This window comes from Polypterus senegalus, chromosome 7 (assembly GCF_016835505.1).
Source record: "Polypterus senegalus isolate Bchr_013 chromosome 7, ASM1683550v1, whole genome shotgun sequence".
NCBI classification, from domain to species: Eukaryota; Metazoa; Chordata; class Cladistia; order Polypteriformes; family Polypteridae; genus Polypterus; species Polypterus senegalus.
Genome location: NC_053160.1, coordinates 166,875,532 through 166,900,451, shown reverse-complemented (window position 1 = coordinate 166,900,451; position 24,920 = coordinate 166,875,532). Strand labels below are relative to the sequence as shown.

The 24,920-nt window shown below is 37.4% G+C and overlaps 1 protein-coding gene across 7 annotated transcripts in view; it reads left to right on the top strand.

Moving 5' to 3' along the window:
• Nucleotides 1–24,920, top strand: part of LOC120532980 (probable E3 ubiquitin-protein ligase HERC1) — a 188,217-nt gene that overhangs the window by 123,685 nt on the left and 39,612 nt on the right. For all 7 annotated transcript variants that reach the window (XM_039759544.1, XM_039759542.1, XM_039759540.1 and 4 more), the window contains 10 exons: nt 308–515; nt 640–767; nt 4,093–4,295; nt 6,258–6,526; nt 6,966–7,018; nt 15,951–16,142; nt 16,317–16,491; nt 17,192–17,420; nt 22,503–22,713; nt 23,501–23,763. In XM_039759544.1, the coding sequence (XP_039615478.1) occupies nt 308–515; nt 640–767; nt 4,093–4,295; nt 6,258–6,526; nt 6,966–7,018; nt 15,951–16,142; nt 16,317–16,491; nt 17,192–17,420; nt 22,503–22,713; nt 23,501–23,763 (1,931 nt within the window). The remainder of the gene's footprint in view (nt 1–307; nt 516–639; nt 768–4,092; nt 4,296–6,257; nt 6,527–6,965; nt 7,019–15,950; nt 16,143–16,316; nt 16,492–17,191; nt 17,421–22,502; nt 22,714–23,500; nt 23,764–24,920) is intronic.

The following is a 24,920-nucleotide window of genomic DNA, read 5'->3' as shown; positions in this document are numbered from 1 at the left end:
AAAAAGTGAAACTGAATTAGTTGTTTATTTGAATTGGTTTAGATATATGTATTATTTATTTGCTTGCTGCATTGGGTTATATATTTTTTTCTTAATTTAATGTGTTTGAGCAATTACAAGTGATTTTATCTGAGCTTTTGTCTTTGACCATTACACTGTGCACATAGAGAATCACATTTTTGTCAGGGCACCCAGTTATGTATGACAGCTCTGATATAGAGACAGTTAAAAATGAATAATCTAGGTTAGCAGCATTAAGTTTTTAAGTACACTAATTCTTTTTGTTTGTTTAATATTCTTCTGCTAGGTGTTGCTGATGATTCAGATTCACATTCAATTGAAACATTAGCTAGCTGGATGCTAGAGCACCCATTCACTGAAGACCCACAGGTGTTTGAATACCCTTCTGTGGAGATTTCCGGTGAAGGTGAATGTGTTAGTCCAGAGCGTCCAGATCCCTCTGAGCAATATGAATACCCTTCATCCTCCCATGATAGAAACGAGTCTAATGAAAGGTACACTGTATTGTACTTTTCCAGATTTTCTTTTTCCTTCTAAATGTATTGCAAATTAAGTGATTCTTTTGGTCTGTATTTATGATGTTCTTTCACAATTTGTTTTCTACTGGTTGTTTTTCAGCTTAGTTGTTGGATTAGATCAGGTGGAAAGAGAACATTTCCTTGATGTTCATCTTACCAGAAATAGACCTCCTCCAGCTCGCAGACAACGTAACAGCTTAGTGCAAAGGTCAATTCTTAGAAGAGCTGGTAAGATGGCACAATATTATTTCTTTACTGTAATTTATCTAATGCTTAAATATGTATGACATAAATATTGGTGATGTATTACTAAAAAGATTTTTTTAAAAAGCAAAATATTAAAATTACTGATAGTAGCATTTACATCTTAAAATGCCTGTGGTTTTTAAAACTGTGTTTCCATCCATAACACTCTGTCAATTTTTAATATTTTTAACAGAAAATATAAAAGGCATTGAAATATTTTCTAATAAGAACATCATAACAATTTTTATGAAAGCAGGCCATTCAGCCTGAAACAGCTTTTCAAGCTCTACTTATGTAACTTGTACAAAATATTATCAAGTGGAGAATTAAAGGTCTCCAACTTTATTGTATGTATCTATGGTTTCATTTTTGTGAAATTTACACTTAAGGAGCTGACATCTGTGCCCCTAAAGTTATAGTTGTAGAATTAATTTTAAAGTAGCCCCTAGCATGCACCATACTAATTCCCTTCATAATTATGAACACTTCTGTCAAGACTCTGTTTCCCTCCATTTGCTGAAGCCTAATTATTCAGCTCCTTCAGTCTTCCTATATATTCCATACCCTGCAGTCCTTGAATAAGTCAAATTGCCGTTCTAATACATTTATATATATTTTTTGTAGAGAGACAAAAAACCACAAACTATTTCAGGAAAGGAATCACATGAGCATCTATATATATAATTTACTAAGGCAAGACAACCATGGAAAGCACGCCGGAAGGGGCGTGGATTCACTAAGCCACCGACAAGTGAGACACCTATGGTGCACGCAGGAAGGAGCCACTCCAAGACCATTGGATACGATGACAACTCACAGATCCACGCCCACCAACTCGGACGTGACGACACAGAAAAACCAGCGTCATTTATATTCGTCTGTCGTAGAGGTCACATGCAGCTCCGACCCACATTGACTGTTCATAGAGGCATGTTTCTCACGGAGGTGAATTGCCATATGCAGCGTGTAAAACAGTTTGCGAGGGGTATCCCATGGGATCCTTAAAACATTCCTTTACAACTGAGGTTAAAACACAATGAAGTGAGCAGTCTTTAAAAAACGAGTTTTCGGTTACGACGCACGGTCACGTGCACCATGGCAAACTGTTTTACACGCTACATACAGCAATTCGCATCCGCGACAAACATGCATCTTCTTAGATGCTCTTGCACTTTGTACACACCCACCTCGCTACCACCGTGGTCGGGTGTCTTGGTGGATTATATATAGAAAGGCAACCAAAACCGCACAGAGCAATGAAAAATGTACGTGAGTCACAGGTGCATCTGGACTGTACAAAGACGACAACGACTCGAGTGACGAGTTGGAGGTGGGCACATGAGCAGGCAGTGCATACTGGACGAGAAATCAGCAGACTAGCATGACGGAGGGAGCAAGTGGACGTCCTTCTCCTCTCCTCCCGTTCCACCCTCTACGCCTGAGCGCTGCACGGACGATTGTGTGTTGGTTCGTTTCATGCATTGTTACAATGTTGCTTTTCTTGCTGATTTATTACATTACCGAATTTTCAAATGTTAATTTTCTCCCTGTGCTTAAAAATTATTTAAAAACCGGCCTGATTATGTGGCATATGGTACGCCGCGGGTTGGCTAGTTGTATATATTAATGGTAATCTCCACTGAAATTTGTACTAAACTCAGTGTGATATATAACCCAACATTCTATTAGTTCTAAATCATGTTTGTACATCATCTTAAGTTTAGAACATTGACATGTCCTCTTTGAGTCCAAAGTTCTTCTCATAATGTGTGCTTTCAAGTTTCTGACTCCACCTCCATTCTGTAAGCATAAGTATATTTTTTATTTCCTGTTTTTATTTACAATATCTACTACATTTCAGCCCAAATTTGAAATCTGTTTTGGTCCATCAGTAATGATAGGATATATGATATTCCACCTGTTTAGTTTAATCTGTAGATTTAACCAGCTTTACATTTTAGTCAAAATTGTATAAATTTAGAAATTCAGTGATCCCTACTTTTTTGTGTTTGGACCAATTTCATACATACCTACACATTGCATTTTAGTTTGCTTTTCTTTTAATTTGCACACTAGCCTTTCATGAGCTACCTAATCATATGCTTCAATCTGATCACACATCAGTGAAACACAAACTCTCCTGTGGATTTATAGGTGTTCCTGCATTAATTTATTTGAGGCATATGTTAAGCTTAGCGGACCATAGATACTGACAACATTTGCAACCTTCCAGTCTCAAAGAAGATCCCAAGTGATTTTTTGAAAAGCGTGTTAACCACCCATAAAAACAAAACATTGCTTAAGATGTCAAGGATAAATATTATCTGGGCCAAGTGAATGATTTCATTTCAGCCTTCTTAATCCTAGTAGCACTTCTGTAATAGTAAAACTGTCCACCACACCAGAATCAATAAGACCCAATACATCCATGAAATAGTGTAAATGTACTGGCTCCATGACAATACTGTTATAACAAGTTTGGCTAACACAATCCATCTAAGACACTCAATTTACTTTATCATTAACTTTATGGATGAGATTATTTTATGACCTGAGTGACTGTAATAAAAATAGATCTCCTCTATAACATGTTTCTTTCACTCTAAAAGACCTAGCCTAGACTTTTGTGCTTTACTCTGAGTATGTAGCGGATGAATCAATGCAGTAGTCTCCTTCCTACAGCTTTTAGAACTAGCTGACTGCACCATAAGATGATCTTGCTGCTCTAACTGCTCTGTTACCAGCCAGTCTAACACAGACTATGCCATTTCCATTTCGTGATTATGGTGATGTGATCCGTGTATTTGTTAGGAAATAAATAAGGTTGTTATAAAGCCATACAGAGGACTGTGACCAGGAAATGGACAGCAAAGATATGGCATGAATGACATCAAAAGGCAAGCAGTGCTCTGAATCTATAAAAGCATGCAAGAACCAAAAACAAATCAAAACCAGAGATGTAAACCAGAAGTTGCCGTCAGTGAAGTCAAAGCAAGATTTTAAAACTAGAATCTTCTTGAAAGTGATTTAAGCTTCCACTAACACTAAAGAAGAAAGATGAAAGGGTTTTAAAGAAGGAGAACCAACAGAGAAGATGTTTGGTGCCACCTTATGTAGGTTTGCCATGATAACACTGTAGGTTACACAATCTCTGTGTTAAATGGCCAGCCATGTAAAGATTGTCCCAGTTAATTAGCTCTTCATACATTGAAGCACAATGAACTTAAATTTACTAATACTTCTAAAAGAACCAATAGTGGTTTTTTTTTTTTTTTGCTTTTTTAAATAAGGTATTCATGTTTTTCAGATTCTCCTTCCCCCCATCTGGTGATGCCTGTATTTGATAATGATCAAGTGGACTGGGCAGAGAGAGCAGAAACGCACCCTTTTCCTGCTGAGGAAGAGGCAGAATTAGGATTTATGGATGATCCACAACCAGAAGAATCCTATGAAGAGATATATACCCCAGAGTTTTCTAATGCTGAAAGGGACACCTTGTGGATGGTTGAGGTAACAACCAAAACTAAAATGTTATCCATTTATTTTCATAAACTTTTTATTTTATTAAACTACTGAAACAGTGTCTCTTGTCAGTATCTGGAGCAGGACAGTATTTTTCAAGCAGCTCCAAAGTGCCCCTTCTAGATTGTGTGTGGATATAGGTCAAAGCTTGTCAATAATTATGAATTAATTTCTTTCTTTCTTTCTTTTCTTTAATGATGCCTTAGAAAGGGAGTTCATGTGATTGTGGTGTCACCTGCAAAGTTCTTGAGCTTAGAGATGTTTCCTTCCGCAGACAAATATCAATGATTCATGCAAATAACTGAGGCTTATAGTTTGTTTTAGTTTATTATAGTTTGTTTTACTTTTTAATTTATTAACTGTTTTAAAAGTGGGAGCATGGGGGACATAGCAAAAAACTGCCTATATTTTTCTAATGAAATCTACCATTCCCAGTGTAAGAAAAGGCGCTATATAGGCGCCTGACACAACACAGATGGACACAGAGACACGTATAAAATAAAAATACTTTTATTTTCTTTAGCTCGAGGGCACGTCTTCCCTATAATCCCTCCAGCCACAACACTGTCCCAAGTACAGTATAAAAGTCACTCCAAGCACTCTTCTTCTCTCTTCTACCTCCACTACAGCAGGCTTTGTCCTCCTTTCACTCGATGCTGGCTCCCTTTTATTGAGTACCTGGAAGTGCTCAAGGTGCTTGATTGGCGACATCCGGCTACACTTCTGGGTAAGGTGAAACCAGTGTCCAAAAGGGGCCAGCAGCTCCTGCTGCAGCACCCCCTGGCAGCACCTGTGGAACCACACAGAGTTACACAGAACTCCAACCCCCATGAAGCCCTGGGGGAGTCCAAGGCACCACTGCAACCCAGGGTGGCTGCCATCTAGCGTCGAGGGGGAGGTACTGGGCTTTCCACCCTTGTCCCCCTGGCAGTTGTGGTGAAGGGGCGTCCAGGCCAAGCATGGGCCCTGGCCAACCGTCACACCAGTAGTGAGGGATCAGTAGAACTACTGAACAGCAAACTCTTGCTAAGGTCAAGGCACCACCTTTGGTTCAGCAACATGAACAGAAAGTTGAGACAGATGAAATAAACTGTCTAGAACACTCTGTAAAAAAAGGACAGATTATAGGGAGTTTTTCTAAGTAAGAGGCAAAACAAATCACCCATGTGTTGAAGACACAAGTCTTATCATTACAACGGTCAATCTAATGAAACTATAATATGGAGTGAAGTGGAGAAAACTCCACCAGTACAGAGTGAAGAGTTTCTATTCTTTAAAGCACTAAATAGTATAAGAAGGAATGGTTAGCAAATTGTGGCTAATAAGTATAAAGTAATTTAGGGTTTAGTGATCAACTCCAATGAGTCTTATGTCTCTGACAGTAGTGATTAAGGGCACTTCGCTTATTCAAGTCTCCATTCTGAGAGAAGGCAGGGACCCAGGGAAAGTGACAGCTTTAGTGAAGAGAGTTTTTTCTGGTTCAATGAAATTGTTATATGAATTTTATATTTGTGGTTGTCTAATTTATTTTTTAATTGATATTGTTTACTTGGAAAATGGTTTATTTTTGATTAACAGAATTAATTTTAAAAGTCAGACTCTTTCTTTCTTTCTTTCTTTCTTTCTATCCATCCATGGAATATAGTGGAATACATATTTTTTTCACAATAGATTGAACACTTACATTGTTCATCCTATATCACTGAACTGAGTTAAATAGTTTTGACAGTTGGACCTACATACTGCAACATGTTGGATCATTTACCTGAAGGTTGTAGCACTCTTCTAGTATAAAGTATTAAGTCTTCAATATAACATGTTTCTTAGACTAAAATAATGTAGTATCTCTAATACTAAAACAGCATCTGCAGTTCATAGTAATCACAATAAAATAATGTTTAGTTTTAGAAAGTCAAACATTAATGCAACCAGTTTCCTTTAAATGTACAGGAAGGAGAGAATCAGCAAGGGACGACAGAGATGGTGGAGTGTGAACTCTGTGAAACTTTGACATTACAGTTTAATAGCCATATGAAAAGGTACCATCCTGGATGTGGACAAAATGCAGGCCACCGTGGATATCGTAGCTATGGCTCATATGTTGATGGCTGGTTTGGGGGAGAGTGTGGCTCAGGAAGTCCTTATTACCTCATGTGTATAAACTGCAGAGAAAAATACCTTGCTGCCAAATCAGGAGGCAGCCACAGCAAAATTAGCAAGTAAGTACCTAAAAAAGTATATTTGTTTACAGTCAAACAACAATAGTTCATTGGGAGTTAATACGCATTGATTATTTTGATGAATTATAGCATTTAAACTAACCTACCATACAGTGTATTAGGATTCTGCTGATAAAATTGTCATAAGTGAATATTAGAACAATTTTAATGAGAACAGGCCATTCATCACAATAAGCTTGTCATTTCTAATCGGCTAACTTCTCTACAATGTAATGTCACATTAGACATTACTCTTAGGTATATAATCACAAATTATTATATTTCTACTGTGGAAAATTTTCATAAAGGTAACCAGTTCTACCATGATCAACTAAAATTAGCTGTCACTAATGTGGAAGCCCTTTATTTCATTGTTTGTTGTGTGAATGTGATATTAAGAAAATATTAATTCAGTTATTTCATTTTTACTGTATTTTAGAATAAAGATCTTGGCCTCTGATTTGATTGGAAAAGCAGATAATAGTTTTGATGGTAAGCAATGCTGTTAATTGATGGTAAGCAGTGCTATTAACTTTATCCATTTCTACATCTGTAAGATACTCAGGCCCGGCTCTAGGGTTTCACTTATCCAGCCTAATCCATCCACGTATGCTGTTTGGTATGCTGTTACTTGTTGGAGTATGGGAACATTATCACACCCTGTTCCTCCTAATATTTCAGACCCTTACCCTTTTGTTCTGGAGCCAGAGCTGAAGATATTGTCTACTAGATCTCATAAAATGATCCTTTTAATTTATAACTGTAGAAAACTATAACTTATGACTAATTTCCTGGACACAGTATGGGAAACAACTGCATTAATCTGATATAAGTTAAATAATAAAATTATTCTGAATGAACAATAACTGTAAAATGTGGCAGTAAAATAGCCCTCTCAAATCTTATACTTGATCTTAATATATGTGATTACATGTAAAAAGTGAAAGGTTAATGTCCAATCAATTAGTTAACAAAAAATATGAGAGTGAAATACAGTATGCGCTGCCTCAGTGGTTGTTGCAGTTGTGCTAGTATTGTTTTCTATGTATATTTCAGTTACATGACATATATGAAACATAATCAATTATATTAATTTGAAGGTTAAAGTTAGTAGATAGTAGAGGGATAAAAAGTCAAATGCAGATGTATTTTGTGTTCCTGCATTAAAGACACACATGCACACCTACACTCAGCATCTTCAAGACAAGTAAGCAATACTGCAGATCTTTGATATGTGGGAGAAAAAAAAATGAGTGTCTGGGGAAAAATCCTACCACATACAGTGATAATATTCAAACTCTAAACAGACAGTGACCAGGTACCAGATTCAAACCCAGTCTGTTAGTGCCATGAAGTGACCAAAACATCACATATCTTATAGTAAATTTTATAAATAAATATATAATGCAACAAACCAGTTCAATTATTATTATATAATGCAACAAATCAGTTTAATTTTTCTCCATTTCAAACTTTATAAATAAATAATATATAATGCAACAAACCAGTTTATTTATTCTCCATTTCACGTTTCATTTAGCTACTGGCTCAGCACTCCATTGGAAAATGGATGGTTTGAAGTTGAGGGTTGCATACACTACTATTTTCTAAATATTGACAACATTTTCATTTTTGTGATGTCATTTCTGTTTTCTGGAATACATTTTCATTGTGAGTTTTGGTTCATTTCATGTACCCTTTTTTTAATGTTTCACACCGTCACGTCACCTATTGATATTAATTTCACATGCTCATTTTTTTAAGTTAATTTCATACACACACTTTTTGATGTTTACTTCATACATTCATTTTTTAATAATTTCACTCACTAATTGTTTTGTATGTAAATTTAATTAATCATTTTTTATTTTCAAGGATAGTCTCCAGCACCTTCCTGTGTCCCTGTTCAGGACCATGCGGGTTAGAAAATGATTGAATGATTTTTTATTTTATAAACCTACAACTGTTTTAATCATTCTCAAAAGTAGTCGTGAAATTTTATTTGCTTTGCATGGTCAGCTGAACAAATTCTAACATGAATAAAATTTGGACATATCTCTGTATTATAAAAAAAAATCTTGGGATGAGATGAGCCTTTTTTTCCTGCAACGAGACTTGATCTTTTGAAGAGAGACAGAGAGACACTTTCACGTCATGCTTAAAACCTTTGGAAGCAAGTCCCGTGAGATGGTGACTTTTACAAGTCACGCTCTACTTACAACCATTTTCATACAAGACCACGGTCATCTAACCTCTCAGTTTTTGGAATGCTTTAGGCAGACACACTTCCTGTGCTCTCAGCTCTTAAAAATTTTATAAAGTAGAACGTTGTAAAGAATTCGAAAAAGTTGGCGAGATACACATGCAGAGCAGGTTAGAGATAAAGGAAGTTGGACGATTCGAAAGTCTCAAAAAAATGATAGTAAAGACTAGCAAAATATCCGCGCTTCGCAGCGGAGAAGTAGTGTGTTAAAGAAGTAATGAAAAAGAAAAGGAAACATTTTGAAAATAATGTAACATGACTGTCAATGTAATTGTTTTTTCACTGTTATTAGTGTTGCTGTCATATATATATATATATATATACACACACACGCGCGCACACACACACACCTATCTACATTATATATACACACACACACACACACATATATATATATATATAATTATATGTATATGTGTATATACATACAGGTATATATATATATATATATATATATATATATATATATATATATATATATATATACACTCACCTAAAGGATTATTAGGAACACCTGTTCAATTTCTCATTAATGTAATTATCTAATCAACCAATCACATGGCAGTTGCTTCAATGCATTTAGGGGTGTGGTCCTGGTCAAGACAATCTCCTGAACTCCAAACTGAATGTCAGAATGGGAAAGAAAGGTGATTTAAGCAATTTTGAGCGTGGCATGGTTGTTGGTGCCAGACGGGCCGGTCTGAGTATTTCACAATCTGCTCAGTTACTTGGATTTTCATGCACAACCATTTCTAGGGTTTACAAAGAATGGTGTGAAAAGGGAAAAACATCCAGTATGCAGCAGTCCTGTGGGCGAAAATGCCTTGTTGATGCTAGAGGTCAGAGGAGAATGGGCCGACTGATTCAAGCTGATAGAAGAGCAACTTTGACTGAAATAACCACTCATTACAACGAGTATGCAGCAAAGCATTTGTGAAGCCACAACATGCGCAACCTTGAGGCGGATGGGCTACAACAGCAGAAGACCCCACTGGGTACCACTCATCTCCACTACAAAATAAGAGGCTACAATTTGCACAAGCTCACCAAAATTGGACAGTTGAAGACTGGGAAAATGTTGCCTGGTCTCATGAGTCTCGATTTCTGTTGAGACATTCAAATGGTAGAGTCAGAATTTGGCGTAAACAAAATGAGAACATGGATCCATCATGCCTTGTTACCACTGTGCAGGCTGGTGGTGGTGGTGTAATGGTGTGGGGGATGTTTTCTTGGCACACTTTAGGCCCCTTGGTGCCAATTGGGCATCGTTTAAATGCCACAGGCTACCTGAGCATTGTTTCTGACCATGTCCATCCCTTCATGACCACCATGTACCCATCCTCTGATGGCTACTTCCAGCAGGATAATGCACCATGTCACAAAGCTCGAATCATTTCAGATTGGTTTCTTGAACATGACAATGAGTTCACTGTACTAAAATGGCCCCCACAGTCACCAGATCTCAACCCAATAGAGGATCTTTGGGATGTGGTGGAAAAGGGAGCTTCGTGCCCTGGATGTGCATCCCACAAATCTCCATCAACTGCAAGATGCTATTATTCAATATGGGCCAACATTTCTAAAGAATGCTTTCAGCACCTTGTTGAATCAATGCCACGTAGAATTAAGGCAGTTCTGAAGGCGAAAGGGGGTCAAACGCCGTATTAGTATGGTGTTCCTTATAATCCTTTAGGTGAGTGTGTATATATATATATATATATATATATATATGTATATATATACAGTGGTGTGAAAAACTATTTGCCCCCTTCCTGAGTTCTTATTCTTTTGCATGTTTGTCACACAAAATGTTTCTGATCATCAAACACATTTAACCATTAGTCAAATATAACACAAGTAAACACAAAATGCAGTTTTTAAATGATGGTTTTATTATTTAGGGAGAAAAAAAATCCAAACCTACATGGCCCTGTGTGAAAAAGTAATTGCCCCCTGAACCTAATAACTGGTTGGGCCACCCTTAGCAGCAATAACTGCAATCAAGCATTTGCGATAACTTGCAATGAGTCTTTTACAGCGCTCTGGAGGAATTTTGGCCCACTCATCTTTGCAGAATTGTTGTAATTCAGCTTTATTTGAGGGTTTTCTAGCATGAACCACCTTTTTAAGGTCATGCCATAGCATCTCAATTGGATTCAGGTCAGGACTTTGACTAGGCCACTCCAAAGTCTTCATTTTGTTTTCTTCAGCCATTCAGAGGTGGATTTGCTGGTGTGTTTTGGGTCATTGTCCTGTTGCAGCCCCAAGATCGCTTCAGCTTGAGTTGACGAACAGATGGCGGACATTCTCCTTCAGGTTTTTTGGTAGACAGTAGAATTCATGGTTCCATCTATCACAGCAAGCCTTCCAGGTCCTGAAGCAGCAAAACAACCCCAGACCATCACACTTCCACCACCATATTTTACTGTTGGTATGATGTTCTTTTTCTGAAATGCTGTGTTCCTTTTACGCCAGATGTAACGGGACATTTGCCTTCCAAAAAGTTCAACTTTTGTCTCATCAGTCCACAAGGTATTTTCCCAAAAGTCTTGGCAATCATTGAGATGTTTCTTAGCAAAATTGAGGCGAGCCCTAATGTTCTTTTGCTTAACAGTGGTTTGCGTCTTGGAAATCTGCCATGCAGGCCGTTTTGCCCAGTCTCTTTCTTATGGTGGAGTCGTGAACACTGACCTTAATTGAGGCAAGTGAGGCCTGCAGTTCTTTAGACGTTGTCCTGGGGTCTTTGTGACCTCTCGGATGAGTCGTCTCTGCGCCTTGGGGTAATTTTGGTCGGCCGGCCACTCCTGGGAAGGTTCACCACTGTTCCATGTTTTTGCCATTTGTGGATAATGGCTCTCACTGTGGTTCGCTGGAGTCCCAAAGCTTTAGAAATGGCTTTATAACCTTTACCAGACTGATAGATCTCAATTACTTCTGTTCTCATTTGTTCCTGAATTTCTTTGGATCTTGGCATGATGTCTAGCTTTTGAAGTGCTTTTGGTCTACTTCTCTGTGTCAGGCAGCTCCTATTTAAGTGATTTCTTGATTGAAACAGGTGTGGCAGTAATCAGGGCTGGGGTGGCTACGGAAATTGAACTCAGGTGTGATACACCACAGTTAGGTTATTTTTAACAAGGGGCAATTACTTTTTCACACAGGGTCATGTAGGTTTGCATTTTTTTTCCTCCCTAAATAATAAAACCATCATTTAAAAACTGCATTTTGTGTTTACTTGTGTTATATTTGACTAATGGTTAAATGTGTTTGATGATCAGAAACATTTTGTGTGACAAACATGCAAAAGAATAAGAACTCAGGAAAGGGGCAAATAGTTTTTCACACCACTGTATATATATATATGTATATATATATATATATATGTATGTGTCTATATGTGTGTGTATAGCTTTGGTCACTGAGTGCAAGGGAAAAAAAAATAAAATATAGTCTATAAGTTATTAAACAGTAAAACATTAACATTTACGTAACGTTACGATACATTGAGCACTACTGGAGTGGTTTCGGGTAAACTACTGTACATTTTAAAGACGGCATAACACAACAGGTAAGTAGTACTAACAGCAGCTAAAATGTATATGGATCATCTCTCGGTAGTAGATCCCTTTTGAAAGGCGCTACACGACGGCTGTGGTATAGAAATTACATTTTCTATGTGAACGTCCAAATTTCTGCCTCTGGTAATGTGCCTTACCGGCATTACCTGCAATGAAAGAAAATTAGTTTTGTGTCCTCTGCAGTGTTAAGAGAGAAAGGCTTTGGTTTGGGATAAAAGGAAAAAAGGTGTAAAGAAGGAAACTTGCCTTTTTGTTTTATCGTATATGTGCAAAAGAAAGTGCGAAGCGCCTTAATATTAGTTTTCCGCGGTCTAGAAAAGGGATCCTGTGTTTACAGTTCTCTGGGCTATAACTCAGAGGAAGGAAGAAAAAAATTAAAAGTGCTCACTTTGACTTAAGGCAGAAGCGCAGTCAGAGTCTCAAAGGCCGACACAGCTATGTGCGCACGCCGGCTGCTTGACTTTAATAGTACTTTTACAGGGCAGGAGATGCCACTTTTTGCAGACACGTTCACGTGATCAAAAGTCTCCGCACTCTTTGGAGGTCATTCATATATATATATATATATACAGATATATATATATATATATATATATACAGATATATATATATAGATATATATATATAGATATATATATATACAGATATATATATATATATATATATACAGATATATATATATATATATATACAGATATATATATATACAGGTATATATATATATATATATATATACTGATCACCCATTGGCCTCGCTCACTGAGTGCAAGGGAAAAAAATAAAATGTAGTCTATAAGTTATTAAACAGTAAAACATTAACGTTTTAAGAAGTAAAGATACATTGAGCACCACTGGAGTGGTTTCAGGTAAGCTACATTTTAAAGACAGTATAACATAACAAGTAAGTAGTACTAACAGCAGCTAAAATGTATATGGATGATCTCTCGGTAGTTGATCCCTTTTGAAAGGCGCTACACGACGGCTGTGGTATAGAAATTACATTTTTTATGTGAACGTCCAAATTTCTGCCTGTGATAATGTGCCTTACCGGCATTAACAGCAATTAAAGAAAATTAGTTTTGTGTCCTCTGCAGTGTTAAGAGAGAAAAGCTTTGGTTTGGGATAAAAGGACAAAAGGTGTAAAGAAAGGAAACTTGCCTTTTTCTTTTATATAGTGTAGAGAGACATCTTCGCTGACGATATGAGCGTCGCGGTGGATCTCGTGTAGACTGGAGAGATGGCCCTGCCATTAACTGGCCGGGATGGCAGTTGGTCCTCCACTCCTGTGCGTGTCTTCATAATCCGACTTGACGACCTCATAATCGTATACGTGCAAAAGAAAGTGAAAAGCGCTTTAATATTAGTTTGCCGCGGTCTAGAAATGGGATCCCGTGTTTGCAGTTGTCTGGGCTATAGCTCATGGGAAGGAGGAAAAAATTAAAAGTGTTTACTTTCACTTAAGGCAGAAGCGCAGTCAGCATCTCAAAGGCTGGCACAGCTATGCACGTGCACCGGCTGCCTGACTTTTATAGTTTTTTTGCAGTGCAGGAAAGGCCACTTTTTGCAGACACGTTCTCTTTGATCAAATCGTCTCTGCGCTTTTTAGAGGTCTTGCTTGTGCTCTGCTTGCTGCGTTCATAGTCAGTTCATGTGAGCCGCTCGGAGTACATGCATCGAAGCTTCTGAGCTGTGCCTATGCTATCTCGTGCGATCTTGCGATGTCCACGGCTTTATTTAATGTTAGCTAAGACCTGGCACTTAAAAGTTTCTCTCGCAGTTTCGCTGAGTTTGTGTCAAACACCACCCTGACCATCTCATCTTCGTCTGAATATTTAGTGGCAGAGTGTTTCTATTGGATTGCCGCAGAGGGACGGCCTTATATGGGCAGGCACTCAATTACGTGGGAGGCTTAATGATGCGAGACGCAAGACGCATCTCCGCCTCCCACGCCCATCGAGTTGCAGTCTATTACAGTATATGAATGAAAAAATAGGTTCCAGTTATGACCATTACGCGTAGAATTTCGAAATGAAACCTGCCTAACTTTTTTAAGTAAGCTGTAAGGAATGAGCCTGCGAAATTTCAGCCTTCCACCTACACGGGTAGTTGGAGAATTGGTGATGAGTGAGTGAGTGAGTCAGTCAGTCAGTGAGGGCTTTGCATTTTATTAGTATAGATCACATTAGCACAAACAAACGGAAAATATTACTTGGTGAAATAACGGAACAGCGAAAAGAGATTGAGTAGTGTTTGAGGATGTCTGGGGGAGAAGAGAGACAAGGCAGTGAGACAAAGGGACAGTTGCTGTACAGGCTTTTAAACGTTTGAAGCGCTACACAAAATGCAAGTCATGCAGCACGGCAGCAGCAACAAGCAGTAGCTGATCGAGGAAAGAGGAGGAGGTACAAAAAAACTGTATTTGTTTCCCATTTTTTCACCATTTAAGAGGGGTTTTGGAGGAGTGACTGCGTATCCTTGGGGTGCATTCAGCCCCCTCCTCACAATGGTGCATAGCACTGGCCTTAGTTGGCGAACGAAGTCCCCTAGTTTATAATGAGAAAAACATCCATCTGCCATGCTAGAATATAATGTTGACTGACATCCACAAGAGAGCTGCAGCATCCAATGAACAAAGGTAACAGGAAGCACAAAGAAAGAGGAACATAAGGGCTAGCATTTCAAATGAACAGAGGGTCTTTAATGCACATTGTGATCAAGATAGACAGACTTTCCATTGTAGCCTTGTGCCAGTTTTAATAAACAAGTGTTTCACTACCCTAGTCCTTAAAAAGGAGCTCTGTTTTCATATGGGAAATTGTAAAGTTTGCTAACCAACTGATATCTCCATTTATCTTTTCTTCATGGCTAAAATTTTGAATTATTCTTGTGAAGACAATACTTTACAGTTAATATTCACTAGCCAATATGTATATAATTGGTATGCTTATGCACCTGTTGTACAAATTAGGAGATCTCCCTCCTCTTACCTAAGACTTTTATGTATGAAAGCTACCAACTCACAAAATTAACAAACTGATCTGAGATTCTTCAACAAGCAAATCATCTCCTAAGAACAGATAGCTCAGGAACTTGCAGAGTTATATGCATAGAAGAGGATTGTATTTCACTTAACATTTTCAGATGCTTTTAATTTATTATTTGATAATCAACTTTAATGTAAAAAAATTCACTTAATCCCCAAAGACCTGAGTATTATGCTTATTCTAAGCCTGTATTCTAAGCTAGTTTTTAAAGGGATGACATAACAGTATCCCTTTAGACATTGTTCTATGATTTGATTCTTTCTGTGGCAGCATTTTCTTTCTTAGTTTTAAATATTTCTTGGTAAAGGGTACAGTGGTCACCCCACCATACCCAGAAAAGCTTTTGTGAAATTTTAAAGATTAGTTGTTTAACAGTTTTGTTAATTATGTTTTTTTTATATTACATTATTTAGCATTATGTTTTATATTGACGTAATATATGTATATATATATGTGTATATATCTAATTGTGTATTACATTTTATTCTTTTGCAACTTTGTAAAATGCTAGTTAAGTTAATCTACATGTAACCGTGTTTCAGAGGAATGTGAGCTGCTTGACAAAGAAAACAAAGGTAGACTTACAGGACTAGAGGAATTTGGATTTCTTGCTGAGCGATTTGGACTGGGAGAGAAAAAACTCATTCCTGATGCAGTCCCTTTCATAGAACAGGATCCATTGGGTTCCTCGTTTACTAGAGCTATGAACCCTGACCATATGTACCTTCTTAAAGGTGAAATACTTTTTAATTCAATTCTGTTTAAAACAAAGATTTTAATTGTCTGATATCAGGTGAACACTATTGTGTAATTCATTCATTAGACATTATTTTAACAGCCTGAATATTGAAATGTGCTTAATTTTAGAAATTACTTTACAGTGCATGTATTATTGCCTGTCTTTACAGATCCTCGTGCTGTGGAAGACAATTTATCTACTAGAAATCTAACACTGGGAGAGCAGGCCAGTGCTCTTAGGAATCCCAAGGATCGTCTACTAGCTCTTAAACGGATTGTGTGTGCTACTCAAATTGTTCTAGCACACAGAATTGTTCTGAATGCTTTATCACGAATTTCTGCAAGGTGACCAACATAAAATATCAAGATCAGTGTGAGCAGAAAAAGCTGCTAATGGCCTAGATATACCATTAGACATTTCTTGTAAAAAATTAAAATTTCTCCTCATAATGGAGTCTGCTATTATTTATATGTAGTGTATTATTAACCAAAGTTTTTTTGTAATTTGTTTTAAGATATTTTGAGATATCCAAAGATAGTTTTAGTAAATTAATGAATTTTGCAACTTTTAGAAAACTAATATTGTAGTTGTAAAAATACTCATTATGATGTATAGAAGAAGACTATATTATGTACTGTTAGTTGTCTCAGTTTGTTAACCTTAAAATTTACAGCATTGCTCACAGTTTGCTAACTTTAAAAACTATGTGTATTAAGTTCCTTGAAATAAACAGCTACAAAGAATTATTCAGAATAACCCACTGAAGATTTTCTCTTCCAGGTGCTGATGGTTTGTTACACCTGGCAGTAGAAATAGGGGAAAATTTCATAGCAGCTCACTCAATACAGACTGTTGAGAACATTATGGAACTGTTTAGATTATTTGTTTTATAATTTAACACTCTCTGTGAAGTATTAGTTCAGAGTGTTACATGTACAGTAAAACTAAGTTTAATTAAACTTTATTATCGTTTTATCTGTGAAATGCATTGTTTGTCACATATTTTGTATTACATTTTATTCTTTTTTCTTTTCTTGATTTCAGTAATTTTGCATGTAGCCAATTCACAGATTTGGAAGCCCTTGGCCTTGCAAATATTCGAACTTTAGTAAGGTTAATGTGCCTTTCAGCAGCAGGAAGAGTCCATACCAACTTGGAAGGTTTTCGATTTGGCCATGGTTCAGCATTTCTTACGTTTCTCACTTCAGCCATTGACACCTTAATATCAAATAGCCCCTCTGCATACCGAGAGCTGGTTGATATATGTACACAGGTAAAAATTAAGATTATTTTTATTGATTACAGTAAGATTTTTCAAAAACAATTAGTGTTTTATTAATTTACTTAATAATATCAAAATAAATAAATAAAGATATGCATACAGTAATCATTAAGTAATAGTTTCATAGTTTGATACTAAAGAGGAATGAACAGTGTTGTGGAAGTTCACACCTCACAAGAACTAGCTCAAAGTTCAGTTCACACAGGTTAAAATGAATAAATTCACATTTTCAATTTTGAGCTAGTTCATGTTCAGTTCATTTTGTATTTTTTAAGGAGAATAAATGAGTCATGAGTTTACTTTTTTTAATTGTGCATGCCTTATATTAGGCTATTACAGTGTTCTTGAATACAATACAATAATTATGAAGACTTTTTTATTTAAATATGCTTTATTGAGTTATACCCATACAACAAACATGTATAACCATATATGCTAATATCCTCCCGGTAAAAAAAGAAATTAAATAGATGCAAGTATAATTTGCATCTATAAATTACCACTATATTTCCAACCGTGTGACAGAAACAGTGACTGTAGAACAAGCATGTACGTAAACTAACCTTTTACACTGCCGGTCAAAATTTGCGTCACATATTGCATGTTCAATGGGGGAAAATATAAAGTGGCCTTGCAAAGTACTACGTTTTCCTAAAAGCGAAAGTGGAGCTTCACCACTTGCTCGTGTCAGCGGGGGTGCAGCTTAAGCACAAGCAGGCAGACACAGACAGTCCCTATTTGATTTTACATTATTTTTTCCGAATACAAATAAATGGTAAAGAAAAATTAGTACAAAATAAATAATTATAAAAATCCACTATTTGTGCTTATCCGAATACTGTATTTGGATTCGGCTCCACCCCTACATTACAGGGTAAGGCAAAAAGTTTAATCTGGACCTAAACCAAATCCAGAATGTCACATAAAACTGAACTGTGTTACGTTATGTTCACCGTTCTTAGAAATATGAGCTTGTTTAATGGAACGCACCCTTTTGAACTAGTTCATGCACAACAATGGGAATGAAGGTGGTCAGCAGCATTCCAATGCTGTATGTTATAGATGCAGGAAATATGACTGCTTGGATATGTATAATTGTTTAGTATCACTGTATCAAACCGACAAAGAAAATACTTATGACACATGAAGATGTGTGCCATTGTGCACAAAAACCAACATGTCTTTGTGTGCCTTTTTCGCATCTTTTTGTCAAGCAGTTGATTTCACTGTTAAGAAACTGTTCCAAGATGAAAGTAAAGGAACAATTAATTTAGTCAGGAAAGAACTACACATAGGGGTAATTAGGAACTGCTTCAGTTGCTAATCATTAAGACTATGTGTCAAGTTATATTATTGTCATACAGGTGCCGAAACGTGCCTGTGGAACATCTAACTGAATATTGTGTAAGTTCTTCTGCAAGTAATCAGTTGTCTGTGGAGGGTGTAGAGTAAATGTTCATGTTGCAGGATGTCACAGACATTCTCCTTTGATGGGAGAGAAATGTCGTAGTTAGATTTTTTGTCTTTAGGCTAACAAAATGTATTGAGGATATAAATAAATTAAAACATTAACCTAAATTCGTATTTGTCTGTGCAATTTGTGTCTGGCATTCATTTGGCATCAGTTTTGCAGGGGTTTCTGTAACATATTTGTTATATCATAGCTTTTATTGTGAAGTAAATTATTTTGAGTTTAAATGAAAAATGTTATGTAAAGTTTGGATTTATAATGAAGTTGTTGGTTGCACAGTAGATTAATACTTTCATTTTTCAATTTTCCATTTATTGTGTTATTTTTTACTTTAGGTAATATTATATTTAAGTTTTAATGTAGTATGTGGCTTTATTAATTGAGCAAGCACAATAATTAGTATAAAAGCAGGGAAAGTGCAATGCTGTCCATATGCTCTTTGGCTACATTCAGGTGTATTGCCTCGCACATTAAATCCATGATTTAATGCATCTTGTTTTAGTAGACTTGGAATGAAATCTACTTGGTTCAAGATTTCCTTTAATATTAATTCATAAGTGATGTAAACATAGACAATTGACATAATCTTTTGAATCATAAATAAATCTGAACAAATCCTTTGTTTTTGCACTTTAATTCCACAGAATCTCTTCTGTCTGCTGGCTGTCTCAGCTTTCATTTTAGCTGATGGAAGCATTCTAAGATAAAATAAACCAGATTAGCTTTGTTTCTCACTCAAGTCCTTTTTTCTTTACAATTGTGTCGGTATTGCTCTCTGTGCAGCTGGTGAGGTATTGGGAAGGCACTAGCTTATGTTTTTTTATTTGTATTTCTGCACCAGAAAAGAAATAAAAAATCTACAGTTAACCTGGTCTTACACATTTTGAAAAGAAAACAAACATGCTGATTAACCTTATTTTTTCTGTGCTACATTTGCCATGTATGCCTGTCAGTAGCCAAATGAAAATTATGTTTACTTATCAGTAATGTTGTTGCAATCTTACTCTAAAAATTCTTTGCTGTCCTAGCATAACCATGAAAGTTGAAAAGTACTAGGGGGCTCCGACACCTGCTCGCTTCGCTCGCCCACCCCCAGGTTTTGTTTACTGGATATACAATTTAAAAATATTGTTAGTTTCATGGGAATTGTTACATATGCATTATTTTCACTTTTATTTTAAAACTTTTGTAAAAACGATACTTTATTTCCGACCCCAGACGTGCTTACATCTCTTTCTCACAGGATGTATAACACTGCTTTCGTTGTGAAGGGGGTTCGGCTGAACACACGCTAAGGAGATGCCATTGGATCATCTGCTGTCTTTCTGCTGCTGACGAGCTGCCTGTTCTGCTTGTCTTGCTGCCCCATCATTTCAAAGCCTGTACAGCAGCAGTCCTTTTGCCACTTCATATCTCTGTCGCTAACGTTGTGAAGAGGGTGGGGTGGGGGGGCGGCAAGGGTTAGTTTGGCTGAACACACACTAAGGAGAAGCATTCTGATCATTGGCAGGCTTTTTACTGCTGGCGAGCTGCGTCTTTTGCTCGTCTCTTGTCGTTGTTTTAAGAGCTGGGAGCACATGAAGCATGTCCACCAACAGCAATCCAACAACTGCTAAGTTAGATGTCCGTGGACTTGTTTTAAATGATGTCTCACTGCCTTGTCTCTCGTGACGTTGCAAACAAAATACGTGTCCATTATTTCCAGCCCCAGGCATGGTTAGATCTCTTTCTCAGGACATATAATGCTGCTTACGTTGTCAGGGGGGAGGGGGGATTGGGGGCGGAGTTGGGTGGGCTGAACGCATGCTAAGGAGGTGCCGTCACGCTGCTATCAGTCTTTCGTGCTGTACTCCGCCTCCCTCAATCGGACCTAACAATAACCTAAAACAAAAAAGGCCTCAACTTGGCTGGGATGCTACAATACCGTCGAATTTTACTGCTTTCATATTCTTAACCTTTCTCTGCATGTGTATTGCGCCATCATTTGTTTGAACCTTTCGAATTCCACTGCTTTCATAATCTCTTATCTGCCTTTTTTCTCTCCAATGCTTTTGGGTCTCTTTTCTCCACTCTGCTCTTTCTTCTTCTTTCATCTAGAACGTATTGTCCTTATACGCTTTATATATGCTGAGAGCACAGGATCTGTGTGTGCTACGTGCTTTACATGACTGAGTGTTATTTGATATTTTTTGTGTCTCGTTGGTCTTTTAAGTGTCTTCCAAGAACTTCCGAGAAGATCACTTCTTGTAGCCCTGCTTTTCCTTTCCAGGATTTTTTTTTATAATAGAGAGATGTTACACAATCAAGTTAACTCTTTATATCGACTTGGTATATACTAATACATCAAAGAATTTATTACCTAGGCTAAAGTATTGTAACCGTTTTATGTCAGCTCTTAAAATACATTTTCCACTTTAACTGAACACCAGAATGGGTGCTTTTCCGTAAACCATGGCAAAGCTGACTTAACCAGCATCCCTTTTGCTTAACAATCTCTTCTGCCCCAATCTCCAATTCTCTTCCAAATCTCTTCCTTTAGTCCCCCTCCAACACTGCCATAATAAACAACTAAGTGTATTTTCCCTTATGTTGATCATAAATAAATACTTTGTCTTAAGTCATTTAATAATTTAAATATGATCATAGTAGAGTATAATGTGAGCTGAAATAGTTATTAATGAATGCTTAAAACAAGAGATCCATCACAGACCAGCCCTTTCCAGATCTGGCCAGGAAACACTTCCAAAACAGGCATATAGACTATAGATTAATCCTTTTTTAAACGGTGCATCATTAAGCCTTACTGTCTAGGTAATTCTTTAAAAAGTAATTTATTTGGAAATCCAGACAAAGGAAGACATATCTTACAGTATGCACAATTGTGCAGGCATAGCAAAGTTTATTATTACTGTTATTATTATTCTTAATCTTTGAACAGGTTCTACAAATCTGTACTACTGTGACTCCAAATAATGTCTTCAGTGTTTTAAACACATTAGATTCATAGCATGTTCATTATAAACAAATAAATGATGTGTTGAATATTATTACAATAGAGTTTCTATTATGTGCAGGGATATTCGGGTAAAAAAATCATGAATTCACCACTAAAATGAATTTTTAAATGTTGTCATTATCTGATATTTAAATTTATATAATCATGTTCTAGGTTTTTTGTGCTTCTGGCTCTGAAATAACTTATAACGTCTATGAATTAAATTATGTTCTAGTCCATTTTTCACCACTGAATCTATGCACATTAAATCATCTTGTGATCTTTGTAAATAAAGCGGATTGGCAATATTAAATTGGCTCTAGTATGTGCTTGTGCGTGTGTTTGTGTGTATGCGTGCATGAGTGTATGTGTTCACCCTTCAATGGACTAACACCCTGTCCAGGTGGTGTTTCTGCCTTTAGCCCAGTGTTTGCTGGGAAGGGATCCAGCTTCTCAGCTCTCAGCGACCCTGCTCTGGGTAAGCAGGTTTAGAAGACTGAATGAATAAATGTTTATCTGCTATCAACTGACATCACATTATATGTGTAGCTGAATTTTTCTTCTTTTTCATCCATAGCTCACTATTCTTACTTTTGTTTTTAAACAGGACCTGATCTCTGCAGCGGCAGGACTGAATATTGGGGCAATTAGTGACCCACAGCAGAAAAAACGCAGTGGTTCATCTTTTAAGGGATCAACAAAACAGACCAAAGATAAAGCACCTTCGATGTTCTTGGTTACTCAGGCATTGGTTGTGCTGCTTACAGAAAAGGGAATTCGTCATAGGGGCCAAGAGAAGCAAGAGATGGAGCCTAAAGGTGAGGGGTTGAGGGTTTTAAATCTCAAAAAGCTATTACCACATAGTAATCATTATCAAAATCATTACTGGGCATATATTCATTTTTATTCCAGCAAATAATGAAGCAGCTAATTAAGTTCATTTTAAAAATATTAAATACACAATATTTATATTTTTTTAAACCGCTGACATACAATAGCAAAATTGAATCATCTACATTTGCCTTTCATTTTAGGAAATGATTGCATATTAAAAAACATCACCCATAGGCCAGCACCCAAACAAAGTATGCAAACCACTGATTTCCTGACCTGTGCATTCACATACTGTATACAAAATTAAAGCAGCAGCTAAATGTTTAACCTTATACAATTACTAGAATACCTGTTTTAGCTTTATTTATAATGAGTGAGGTACGGTACAGAGATAATCAATCCATTTAATGTATTTTTTGGCATTGGCTGTATTCTGTTTCCTGCCTTCAACACTAGATTATCACACAATTTGGAGTGGATGTGTTATAGGAGATGTTTCCTGCTAAAGATTAGTGCTGAAGACCACACATATTCATTTGTTTTTGTAAATCTTGTTTTTTTTTTTCTTTGTAATACCACGGGGTGCACTTTTATAATCAGATTAATGCATCATAGGTCTACATTTTTCCATGCCATGCAAAAGTATACAATTTTAGTTTGCAAATGAGCATGGAGTCAATGAAAATCCATCTGAGAAACATTTTCTTTCTTTTCTGTAAAATGCTTAACCACTTGTTAATCTATTTTGTTTTATTTTTACTATTTTTATAGACACCTGTGGTACATCAAGTTCAGGAAGTGTTACATTACATACAACAACAAGGGTTGGTTCTTTAGAGTTGGTCAATGCTCTTGCTGCTTGTTGTCTGTCTGCTAGACTGACCAGTAAGCATCGTCAATGGTCAGCCCAGCAGCTTGTTCAGGCCCTGGCTTCTTCAGAAAAAGAAAATCCCATCAAGCCTCAGACCTATGCTGATACTGTTGGAGACCTTCGCAAATGTCCCATTTTCAAGCTGGAAGCACATCATAATAGGGTAAGATATTGTTCCCCATAAAGTTGTCCTTGATTAACATTTTACACATCTTTGGTCAGTCAAATTTTAATCATACTTGATATCAATCTCATTATTCTAGACTTTAATGTACAGTGCCTTGTGGAGCCAACCCGGACACAGACAGGTGGACATGTTGTTAATCACCACCACACATTTATTATATACAAATATTTACAATTATTAAGTCACTCAGACTCAGTCCAATTAGTGCACAAACCCCAACACACAGTCCTGGCTACAAAATGCCTCTCTTCGGGCCGCCTCCACTTTCTCTTCTGCCTCGTCCTTCTTCCACCCGACTCTAGCCATGAATGAAGGGAGACGGCCCCTTTTATCCATACCCCGGCTGTTCTCCCGGCAGCTCTCCAGGTGTCCTTTTAAATCTTCCCCCCAGCACTTCCGGGTGTGGCGGAAGTGCTGAGGTAACAGGTCCCCAAGGCATTGGGGTGCCTCCTGGTGGTGATCACAGGCCCCTACAGGGTGGAGCTTCCATGCCCTCAACCCGTGGCCCCCAAAGCAACCAGGGTGGCAGCCCCCACGTGATCCAGGGTTGGCGCAGACCCACATCCGGTCCCTCACGGCGTCCCGGGCCGGGTCGTTGCCCCTGGCATCCCTGACACCATATAAAAAAGTATTCAAATCTCCATTCCCACCTCCACACCACTCGGAATTTTTTACATTTTATTATTACACAGGATTAAATTATAGTGGATTTGTTTTGGCTTTTTTGAAGTTAATCAATAAAAATGATGTTTATTGTTAAAGTGAAAACAGATCTTTGCAAACTGATCTAAATTAAATACAAATATAAAACTCAAAATAATTGATCACGTAAGTATCCAATCCATCCATCCATCCATCCATCCATCCTCTTCCGCTTATCCGAGATCACGTCACGGGGACAGCAGCTTGAGCAGAGAGGCCCAGACTTCCCTCTCCCCGGCCACTTCTTCTAGCTCTTCCGCGATAATCCCAAGGCGTTCCCAGTACAGCTGGGAGACATAGTCCCTCCAGCGTGTCCAGGGTCTTCCCCTGGGCTTCCTCCCCCGATTGGATGTGCCCGGAACACCTCACCAGGGAGGCGTCCAGGAGGCATCCTGATCAGATGCCCGAGCCACCTCATCTGACTCCTCTCG